The sequence below is a fragment of the Hesperophylax consimilis genome, chromosome 15 (assembly GCF_061612785.1).
Source record: "Hesperophylax consimilis isolate HC1 chromosome 15, BYU_Hcon_1.0, whole genome shotgun sequence".
Taxonomy (NCBI): Eukaryota; Metazoa; Arthropoda; class Insecta; order Trichoptera; family Limnephilidae; genus Hesperophylax; species Hesperophylax consimilis.
This window is the reverse complement of record NC_142850.1, coordinates 31474830-31487341: the sequence shown is the minus strand read 5'-3', so window position 1 is coordinate 31487341 and position 12512 is coordinate 31474830. Positions and strand designations below refer to the sequence as shown.

At 32.8% G+C, this 12512-nt stretch overlaps 1 protein-coding gene across 2 annotated transcripts in view; it reads right to left on the bottom strand.

The window, feature by feature from the left end:
* The window catches only part of LOC149417633 (uncharacterized), a 143188-nt gene extending 131823 nt beyond the window's left edge, over nucleotides 1–11365 (bottom strand). The window contains exon 1 of one of the 2 annotated variants that reach the window (XM_089640461.1): nucleotides 11153–11365. In XM_089640461.1, coding sequence (XP_089496587.1) covers nucleotides 11153–11260 — 108 coding nt within the window. In that variant the 5' untranslated portion in view covers nucleotides 11261–11365. The remainder of the gene's footprint in view (nucleotides 1–11152) is intronic. The other variant, XM_089640470.1, reaches the window with a different exon arrangement.
* Between the last annotated feature and the right edge of the window lie 1147 nt (nucleotides 11366–12512).

The following is a 12512-nucleotide window of genomic DNA, read 5'->3' as shown; positions in this document are numbered from 1 at the left end:
AATATTTAACATAATATAATAAAGAATCCATGTTTTATCCCTGGCTTATACAGGGTTTTCCAATAAGAGGTGTTATTTTGATATGCAATCGAAATATATCAATGGTTTCGTTGCTTGTGTGGCACGTAGCGCTGTCTTGTTGAAAGTAAACGTTGTCCAGATCAATACCATCCAATTCCAACCATAAAAAAATCATTAATCATCCCTCGATAGCGATCCATTCATCGTAACTGTTGCTCCAGCCTCATTTTCGTAAAAGTAAAAAGCAATGACTCCGCCGGACCATAAACCGCACCAAACAGTCACACGTTGAGGATATAGAGGCTTTTCAACCATAACTCTTGGGTTTTCCGAGCCCCAGATGCGAAAATTTTGCTTGTTGATGAAGCCACCGAGGTGGAAATGGGCCTCATCACTCAAGATGATTTGCATTTGATTCACTCAAGTGAATTTTAATAATTTCAATGCGTTGTTGAAGCGTGTATCGTTCCATTTTTATTAATGGCGTAGTTTCTACTTGTCAAATGTAAAAAAAAAAACAGCTTTAAAAAAAACATCTACCGAAATAGCGGGCTATTCAAAATAACACCTCTTATTGGAAAACTCTGTATTACATGAATGTTTCTTTGTTTTTCCCCTATAGACTCAAAAACTACAGGTCTAATTTGGCAGAATATTTCAAAGATTGTTCTTATTAGTGTCAGGAGTGTTTAGAGTGGTAAAACAAGTCGGGGACGCACGAGGAAGACTTAAAGCATTATGTCTGCACCGGAAAATGTAGTTTTTTTAATACTAACAATGTGGTAAATAGTAGGGATTGGTGAAAGTCGGGCATGCCAAAGAAAGACGTGGCACGATCAAGTGAAACTAAAACTTATCAGCTAGTATGTTACTAAAATAAACCTAAAATTGTAACATTCTGATGGTGCCTATTGCTAAAATAAGTGGAACAAACTTTTAAAGGTTTAAAAATAAACAAATGCAAATTATGAAAACATAATCCCAATACAAATAATTTTCAAAATTAGATCTTGAAAACAAATTACATCAAATGACAACAATCGACAAAACTAATATAGGTACCCTCACCTACTTCCTACATGGTACTTTATATTTAAATTTTTCTCTTCAAACTGGAAGTAGGTACTATAAAAAACATACAAAATTTATATTGTATATTTTAATGTTAGGGCTAAACAATGGCCTGACGACGATCATACTCCGATGGCCCACCAATTTAATGGATAATTTAACCGTCTGTGTCGCATCAGCACAAACCATAAATAATGGCATTAGTAATGGCGGCCCGGCGGAAGTTGGTATGGTGCGCGCCGGTATGCTAAAACCTCCATGCAAATTACACGGACGGGGCATCAGCTGATCGGCCGCGCTGCATCTGTCAAACTGACGTAACTGTCAAACTGCGACTGTCAAACGGCGTCAGTCGTATAGCGTCGGAGCGCAAAGATGAGAGTACAAAAAAGACAAACTAAAATGGTGGAATGGCAAAAATAAAGATAAAGAACATAGACGCTGCTATAAAATTAAACCTTGTCTCCTGTCGGCGCGTGCGAAGGAAGAAAAAAACATAAAGAAAAAGGATTACCTAGAAATTATACGACATCTTTTTGATATTAATTTCACAGAGGAGTAGCAGAGTTCTTAAAAGTATAGCCAATAGGGGTATGTTGTGAGGCTGAAGGTAGTCGGGAGGGGAAGGAGAAGGGAAGAGGAAGGTGAAGGGGTACCTGGCTTTTCAGATCAGGTCACCAAACACAACCAAAGCCATTTAAGGCAACGTTTCAATTCTGAACGGTGGTCTTACACCAGGGCTATACCGAGAGTATCCTCCACTCTGGAATTGAGAGTGATGTTTAATTAAATATCAGCGTTTTTCAATTGAGGTATGTTGTGTGGCTGTAGGGAAAAATAATGTTGGGATGCATCTTGCTATTCAGATCTGGTCACATTTCAAGCAATGTTTCCATTCTATGTGATATTGACAGTATGTACCGCTGTAATATTAATAACTACCTATACTAGCCGATAACAGCTCGCTTAGTTTCTCTGCGATAAAAGTCAATAATTGCATAGCAAATTGGCTACTTTCGTACGCGTTCTGTTTAGTCATGGTCAATATTGAACCGCAGGAAGGCATTGAAATATGAATAATATAATATATAGTAAAAATAAAAAAAGAGAAAATATTGGCATGTAAGTATCCCGAGACAAAAAAAAATTTAGTGGACATTTAACATAATTTTTTTATTGTCGTTGCATTTATAATGTTTAAATTTTATAATGAAACTAGTTTGCATTAAGATACAAATACAACTGTCATGAAAATCGAACAGTTTTCATTGTATGTAATTTCCAGGTCAACTATCACGAGCTAGGGAGATTTGAAGTATCAAATTAAAGATAAAAAAAGACTTATATGTAATATTGATCGCTCGATATTTTTCAAGTGTTCAGAATGAACTCTGAATAGATGAACCAGTGGCGATTTGAGGGATTGAAATGTGGTGAGGCATAAACTTACATTTAAAGTATTATAAATATACCTACACACCAATACACCACGCAAGCGGGAGGTCAAATCAATGATCTAATCAAATGGCCAAGTAATCCGACCACCACAACACGGGCATGTGATTTTAAGTAGTATGGTGGTCGAAAAATCTAAAACCATGTAATAAACTATCAATTGAATAAAGAAAAAAAACTTTAATGATGGGTGCTACTTAGGAAGTGTAGTTGGAGGCGCGCCTCAAACTAAACCCTATCAGCTACCGTTCATTTCGATTCCATGTGACTTCCCCACCCCCTTCCGCCTACAAGAAATCAGCGGCTCTCGGAAGCAGGCCGTACGTCTGCCTCACTAGTGTATTTTGTATTACACTGTTATAATATGTACCTAAGTGACCGGAAATTCACGTGGCGGGCCGGAATGTAGAGTTACATAAATTACAGAGACAACCAGTCCTAGTAAATACGAAAATATAAATAGTTAATATTTAATAACTATAATTTCATCCTCTATTATTTTAGGGGAGACACAGCCTCCCCTGCTTCATTGCACGAACCCCCCCTGATCCAGACTGAAATCCAGTCAGAACGAGGAAGAAGTGGATTGGATAATCTCCGCGTCTAACTACAAAGGATGGGAATTGTTGACACAATGGCTTTGTGGTTTACATTTCATATGTCCCTGTAGGAACGGGTTTTGTGGGTCAAAAACGTACCTACGCAGTCATGTAAGACTCTATTATGTAGGACAAAGAGACAAAGCTACAGAAAACTCCAAGAATGGGTTGTTTCACAGAATTTTAACAATTCGTCAAATTTCAGAATTGATGTTCAACTTCGGTGGAGGCTCTATTCAAGTTCTGCTAATATATAATTATTAGCCAGTTGTTTCACAAATCTGAAATAATAACAGAACTTGAATAGAATCTTCAAAGAACTTGATAATGAACTTTGAATTTGATGAATTGTTCAAATTCTCTGAAACATCCCGTCCTTAGTTTTATAATGTTAAATTCGAGGAGTATTATTATTATTGCGAAATATGTCAAAGCCAAATTCCGCTGGTTTGACATTCGTATTTGTACAAGTTTTGCAAAATTATACAATAAGTATAATGTGGAATCATTTAGCGGAGGTTTACCTATATATGAAAACCGTTGAGCGAAAATTACGCTCAGCTGTGTTGGTGAACCGATCACTCAGTTTGTTTGGTAAAAGTAGCTGACGGAGGCAAAATTAATATAGTAATAAATTAACGGATAGCAAAATAAATAATTACTGGCAGCCTTACTAATAACATTCAATAAAGACTGTATAATTTCTATTTCGAATTATTACTAGAAAAAATGTCTTTAACTGTTCCGCGAAAGAACTGGCTATGCGGGTGAGTTTCCCAGCAAAATGACAGTTTTGATTTGTGATTCAAATCATCTTTTGTTCATAATTTCTATGATAATAACCAATTCCCTATTTTATTAGTAAAATTCAATATATTTAACATCATTTATGTTATTTTTCGTCAGTTTTAATACATTAATAATATCATGTTTTGAATTTAGTTTAATGTTTTCGGAAAAAGCGAGGTAATTTCTGACACATTATTTTTAATTGACTTTTACCGCCTGAATTGAAAACTTATTAAATTCTAATACAAAAACTTTCATAGAACACTTCTTTGAAAGTAATGTTTTATGTAAATGCCTTATACAAGTGAAAGTAAATACTCTAGATTTTTTTGGTTATTCTCCCGAGATATTTAAAATTTGTTTTGATATTTCAGGCGACTAATTATTGCTTATAATTATTTATTTCCAATAACTATTTTATGGCTGTTTTTATTTTTCGTGGTGAAAATCTTATTAATTGAATAAATGTTTCACAACGTTTATTAGTAAGACTGTAAGTATGTAGCTGAAAATGAACAACGAAAGAGAAAAAAATATTATTATTGTATTCTGTAATAAATAAAAAGTGCCACCTGTCTCTATCTTAGAAAATTGTACTTCTCTCTCAATAGACATAACAAGATAATTTTACCGGAACGGTTAATCGTTACTTGTTAAATTGCATTATAGATTGGATATAAAAAGTATACAATAACTTGTGATGCAAAAATAAAGCAAAGCAAAAAGCTAATTTGATTTTACCATTGTTGAAAGTTATATAAAATCTTTAGTCAAGTTATAAATTTCTGGGAACACGGTTAGTTGATTTTTGTCGGGTTGCATTCGGTCCATAAAAAATCAAGTTCAACAGTCAAAATAGAAAGTGTTTTCCGAATGTCTCATCTAAATTAAGCTCCTGGCAACTACGACTACTCTACTGAAAGTATGCTTTAAAAAAACTTGAGAATGTCAAGAAATTGTCAGCAACTAATTTAAATGTGTACCCACAAAACTATAAGAAAATGTCGAAACAGTCAGATAATGATAATGTAGGTATTTACATGAATAAGAACAACACACGTAAAATAAACAATTTGTTTAATAATTTACTGTACGCATGTTTAAGGCCCCGTAGTAAGCGTTTAAGACCGTTTGAAAGGGAGATATGTAAATACGGATGTTAAAAGGAGCGCGCTAATAATAACAAAAACAATAATAAATAAGGGAAAATGGTGAAAATATTTAATAAAACACGACTCGTTTAATAGAGCAAAACTCTCTCGATAAATGCTTTAGTTGCATTTAAAGATATACTGTGAATTTTGTTCATGCCTATAACATATTAAATAACAGAACAAAATGTGTTTTTAATAATTTTCGGAGCTTGCTTTGCGATTATTTTCCATCGAGGGAATTTCATATAAGTAATGTATATACAGGGTGTATCGGCACTAACCCGACAAACTTTAACCAGCTATTCCTTAGCACATTTGGAGTAAAAACTGTTATGGGCACTTTGCTGTCCGGTAGCATTTAAAAAAAAATTAAAAACAAAAAAATTAAAAATTTCCACACTCCATCACTGTCATTGGCATTGCTTTTCGTGTTCAACAGCTGTTATAAGCAAGTATGTATGTCGAAAAACGTCTTCGCTCTTTCGCACACACTAAATAATAATAGTTAAAAATGAGACGAATGGTGCCGTGCCATTTCGTTGTGATTGTAAAAGCGCGCCAATATAGGTACACACGTACATTATTCAACGGAATTCGAATAAAATATTGCCAGATGGGTTTTCAAACTTTGACAAAGGATAAAACAGTGGTGACATGTGGTGAAAATATGAATAATAAATTTTTTATTAAAAAAAAACCTTACCGGACAGCAAAGTGCACGTAAGATTTTTTACTCCAAATATGCTAAGGAATAGCTGGTTAAAGTTTGTCGGTTACGTGCCGATACACTCTGTATATATTTGTTATGCCGAAGCGCCAAAAATCTCGGCGCCGAAAATTTGACTCCTCCGCGAATGACGCTTTAGAAAAGTCACGTTTAGGATTATTTGAAAATAATAAACTATGTATTCACTTCCTTGTTACATTACTAATTTGACTAGGCTCAAAGAGGATATATAAATACATAAAATATAAGTCATCCTTACTAGAAAAGCGCTTTTCTCGTTCAACGTAAGTCGCATATTACTAATAGTGGAAGCCGTGGCCATTGACCATGTCAAAGTTTATGGGCGCCAAACGACCGAAACAGAATTACGATGGTAATATTGGCCAAACTACAAGACGAACACGGAAGAGAAATAACACGAAGCCATTGATCTTGCAGTACGTCACTTGGTAACTGCTAGAGTTGAAGTACCTTGTTACTGCTATCAACGAGATGAAATTGGTTGATTTATGTATTAATAGATCTGTTGATTGGTTACACATTACATAAGTAATCTAGTTGGGATTGGAAAGAGGGACTAAATCTGACTAGCACGTTTCGAAAAAAAATTGAAATTCAATATCAATACAGATTTATCCGGGAGCTTTCGTCTATGAAACAGCTATAAAAAAACCGGTTCCATGATAACTCGACACAGTGACAATTCAACACACTTTTAAAGTGATAGTCATTAATAACGATGAAAAAATTTTTTTTTTTAACCTAACCTACATAAACCAGTTAATAAAGTTTTTGTTTCATCACTTTCCATGACTTTATAGTATAACTTTTTAAAATGTGATGATTTATTCAGTTACCAAAAAAACCAGTGGCATATAGATATTTATTTTTATTTATGTAATTTTACAAAAGTGTGTGGGAAACTTAATATTATCATTAAAAAATGATTGGTGAATAAAAACATTTCATGTTATTGGTACAGTTGGAAAGTTTCCTAATATATTATTCAATAGATAAAAGAAATAGTAAGAAATCAAGGTGTAAAAATTGAAGTTTTATCTATGACAAATATTTTAAAAGTATTTTCTTTGGTTTGAACCTTCCTACCCAGTAATCGGAATCAACCGCGCTACCAACCGGTCCAAATCCCATTTTGGTATGACATTTATTTAGTATATTAAGTGCTTTAATTTCTTCGAATTTCAGAAAAATTCGTATAAGTCTGCGTGCGTATGTATTATTGCGACCAAAACTTGATAGAATGCATTGTCATCGACAACGCGTCTATCTGTCGAGTTTCAGCTCGATCGGGTGTCGCGAAGAGGGTAAATTTCCACTTCCAAGATTTGCATTCATTCATTGTCGAAAAGCAAAAGTGAAATTCAAATAGATGGAGACATTTAAAAATAATTACAAGCATAGGTACATTTTATTATTACACACTGGGAAAATAATTTCATTATTATTATAGATTGTTTTACTTTCTGATTTTAACGTAAAACATATTATTATTGTGACTATTATTAGTAATCAACTAGCATTAATTAATTATTATACAATCCATCACAAGGAGACCAATAAACTCATAAATCCTGGCAACTAGAAAAAACAAATTAAAAATAATCATCACTGCCACCTATGAATTAAAAAGTAAAGCTTCGTATTCATCCAAGAAGCAAACCATTTAATGGGATATTGTATAATAATAATTTATTTTATAGAAATCCTGGTCAATGCAAAATGGTAAGATTTTAAGCAAACTATGAAAACAATTATACAACAGTCATAGTAAAATAAAAATATTCTGATATAGCATTTTATATTATTTATAGCACTCATTGCGAGTCAACCACTAAAAGGAAGTTTAGGAAGTGGTTATTAGAGGCGTACTTTTGCCTCAGTCATTTAGCTTAAATTATTCTGGAAAGTAATATTTTAGTTCATGTGGATATTTTTAGGCCCGTACTCCGTATACATTATTATAGTGTAACTGTTAAAAGGCTTAAAAATTAATATCACAAAAAAAAAGAAATTTGAGTTGACAAGAGATAAAGAAGACATTTCTCTTATATTTGTACTAAGCATGAAGAACAAAACAAAAAAATCAATGGCATTATTTTCAAAAGAGGAATACCCATCTGCTAACCAACACGCTGTGAAATAAATTCATAGCCTGTGACAGACCACGCTATAATAGCACAATATTTTCGTGGCTTGGCATATTTCAGCGTATCGCTCGCCATACATTTACATTGGTAGTGTATGGTGAGCAATGTGCTGTAATAGACCAAGCCATGATGCGTATAGTGTTATGTGTCGCCTACCTAAAGCTAGAGAAGCCATTAATTTGCTCCTTCAAACTGCACATTCCAAATATTTGCACATTGAGAAAACAAACGAAATCCAGCAGTTTATTATTGGTTACGTCTCAATAATGTTTAATTGAAACACAATCAGTGCCTTAACCCTTTAGGTGCAATATGCCGATGAAATGGCATGACACTTTATGTCCCTTGAGTGCAGTGAGCCAATATACTTTATAGGCTGGGCCAAAAATAATAATTTAAGGAAAACATTTTTTTTATTGCGCCGCTGTATTCACACTCCAGCGATTGAAATATTACAAAACAATACATTCACCTAAAGTGTAAAATTTCCCAGAATTTTTTTTTTTTTAATAAAATGGAATATTTTACGGTTAATTAATTTTAAAAACTTTATGTGTTAGAGTGGTGTATAATTTTGACGCCCCTTGTCAAAACCAGTAGTAGCCTAGGTAGTTAGTTAGGTAGGTGATCACTGTAATCAATAATATTTGTATTTTTGAGAAGTGCTGGTTTAATGAAAAATAATCTCGAGATCGATATGTCATTGATAGGTCACTCCCCCAATCAGCCAAAAAAGTGTTTGCACGAAATTCATGTGAAATATTTACTATATTATTAGCATTAGTGACATTATTAAAGAACTAACTAAGTTTATTGTTTCATTTGAAAATCTTTGAAACATTAAATATTTATTGATTATTTCGGAAACATTCTGTGGTATAGAGAGGCAATGGAGGAACATAGCTATTCGTGCGGCATTAAAACAACTTTAACCATTGCTTGTTTCTTCTACTGATTTAATTTATGAAGGATATCAGTGACAACAGGATCCGCTACATTCTTTCCCAGTCACAAAGATTTAAATTTGGGTTTAATGTTTCATAATTTTAAAATAAGTCAAAGTGGACATTTTATATGGTATGGGTGTTTGGATCGAGCCATTTACATGACATGTTCGCCAGCAGATTCTTTTGCAGTTTTCTTGGCAATTTTGGCTTTGTCTTCAACTTCTTTCCCAATAGTATCGCATTAAGTCCATACAAATATCACATTGATCTTTGTGTGAGTGGAGAAAACTTTTACAGCCTAAATCGATACTGAACATGTTTAAAAAATATATATATATATATAAAGACGGAGGTCGCCCAACATCCCTTAGTTCTCTGTTTGAATGGACCATTTATGGTTCCATGAGTGTCTAGGAAAATAGAAGGTCCACCGAGGCAGAGCCCCGAGTGCTGCGGTAAGGTCTAAATAATACATTTGTGCTACAAAGCCCACGAAATATGCTTTTTTCTCTGACAAAATTTTCTATTTCCAAAAACTGTTAAATATTTACATCTTCCGTTATTTTCTGACAGCAAAAAAATGTTTCTGTGCCACCTTGTGTAATTGGTATGAACATCAATCTTACTCACACTACAGACTTTTCTGGCAATTAGCTTTGTTCATATTATCCGCAATTTTTTTATAACCGTAATATCCTTTCCCCAAGACTCTCCGTTTCTGATTTTTTTAAATCTCCTGACCGCCTTAATATCAGAATTCAATGAAAAAACATTATTATCAAATCACATGGCTCTTATAAAAGCTAAATTTTGATCGTTGGCACATGGTTCATTTTCTATCTCCTTAATTTTTTTAAGTTATTTCACAATTTTTTTAATTTAACATACATAACGTATATAACACATTTCAATTTATAATATGTATAATTATCACATGGCTCAAATTGTAGAAGGTGGAGAAAAGGAAAATTGAAAAAAAACTGTATATTTAACTTACTTTCATCAAAATCGTCACAAAGCTCATATTTAATGTGCAACGACGAATAGAATAAATTATCTCTGCCACATTTAGAATCTTTTTAGTAATTCGTAATTTTTGATATTACTTGGTAACATGTTAATATGATGGGCACGTTATATTCTAGGGTTCCCAGTACATATTTATTGTTATGTTTTGGAACAAGCATGCATTCATTATTTGTGAACCTATTGTTGTGTTGTTCCATTTTTCTCTTATATTCTTAGCCAGATATATGCTGAATCACATGCAAGATATTTAAATTCCGATACTTCAATGAAATGTTTCGCTCTGTGAAAAAAAATATTTTTGAACTAGTAATTTAATTATTCAACTCTGTACTGATTGTAACTAATTTAAATTAGTTTTGCAAGGATGTCCCAAAGTGGTTATTGCATATCGTAAAGTTGATTCTGTGAATGGTAAAGTGATAAGTAAATAATTTTTAATATGTTCACAGGAATGAAATACTTCAGTTTATACATTCTACCCACTATCCCTCTCAGTTTTTTACAGATTTTGTTAATTTGTATGTCCCATTTAATAGTATTAAATCGGCAAGATTAGAGTGTACAAAATATAAAGATTTTAAAATCGGCATAAAAAAAGGTAGTATAATGTTACGCCCCCAGTTCAGTTTGGAAATATATTATTATTCCATTTTAAACCTCTTTTATATAGGTACCTTTATATCTAGAGGTGAAATAGTATGCAACAGATAAAATTCCAAAATATAATTAGAAATAAAACGGTACAAATAAAATGTTAACATTAGAAAAATCGTTAAATACAACACAGTGAAAGTGACAGAATTCAGAAAGCTTACCGAGTAAATAATCCACTGGAAATGTGTTACACTGGCTGTAGAGTTTCAAAAAACTTGAACACTAATATGACACAATGCACGAGAGATAAAAGACAATAACATATAATAATTGCAAGCCCAGACGAAGCTTTGAAGGTAGAAAAAAAATCCGCCATAACAAAAATAATAGACGTTTGAAGTTACTGCCCTCTAGCGGCAGAACAAAATATAAGAACACCTTTTGAATTTTAAAAACATTGGCAGTTATTTTTACAATAACCGAAAACCAATGAATGTCATTGCCGAAAACCTGTTAAATCAATAATACCCTCGATATTTAAAAATTCACATTTACAGATTACAAAATATAACACATGTTAAATAAACTCATTGCTTACCAAATTCTGCGGTATTTCTCTAAAAACCTCCCGTCCCATTGGAGACAGGGGAGATTTGAAGACGGCCTTCGGGGAAGATTGAAGAGCCGCTGGGGCTTGATTCTCCATGTTACTAATAGAATTCTCCAAATTATCTGAAAACCGAAGATTTCACAGGGTTATATCCTTATAAATATGGTTTTAAATCCTTTGAGAAAACAAACGTCCGTCAAATATCATAAACACAACCACTGCGCGATAAACGACTGCACTGAAGTTGTCACTTGCTTTCAAACTTTGCGCACTATTACCAACATTGCAATACTTATTTACTAGGTAAGAACTTTTTTTACGAAGCGGTGGGAAAAATCGAAAACAACTTCTTTAATAATTAAACTAGTTCTGTGATAATAATATTTTAATGATCTGTATAACGCCGGTTTTTTGTGCAAAATCACTTCATCAGGAATAAATAATGATTTTTTCCTCACAATCAAAAATGCGCCATTTTAAATCATTATTAAAATACTATTATCATTTTGCATTTATTTTATAACTAAACGTAAAATGTAACGAATAGTCAAGAAAAATAAAGGGTGATTTTCCAAAGAAAAACACTATTTTTCATTTGAAAATACATAATAAGAAAAAAAAGGTTCTACAAGTCTAACGACAATGGTAACAATTAAAATTTATTTAACTTAAACTGTCAGTTGTAAATTAACGTTTTTATTGAAAGAATTTTTATATAAGAAGGTGTTGTTATTAAATTTAAAGCATTGAAAATAAATAATCAGTTATTTGAGATAAGTGAGCGATCAGTATTGGTTTCCTAAACGCTATTATAATGTACTTCATGTGTGAATCTTTTTGTTATTATGGTTCCCACTGGGTCAAAACTTTAATAGAGATGTAATATCTTAAATTGACTGTCACTGCGGTTCCAGTTATCGGATGAGTAGCCGGCTCTTTATCCAATTACTATTGGAAAGCTATAAATCAAGTTATTTACACACGACGAATATAATATAAATATAAAAATGGGTTTGGTCTATCTCACGACATTGCTCGTGAGATAGACCAAATAATTCAATAACCAAACAATTCAATACAGTCATCACAGACGAGTAAAATAATTATATCTGTTACGCATGACCGGGCCTAGCCAAGCGGCGCCTGGCGCAATTAAAATTTTGGCGCCCCTTGTCTCAACCAATAGACGCCTCTTGGTGAGTGATCACTGTAATCAATAATATATGGATGATTTGTATTTTGTGTAAAGCCTTTTGTGTAAAAAATAATCTTTATTATAATTATAAAATAGCATTTATAAGTTAAGTTAAGTGTCATTTCACTTCAAGTACGCTTTACTATGACAAAC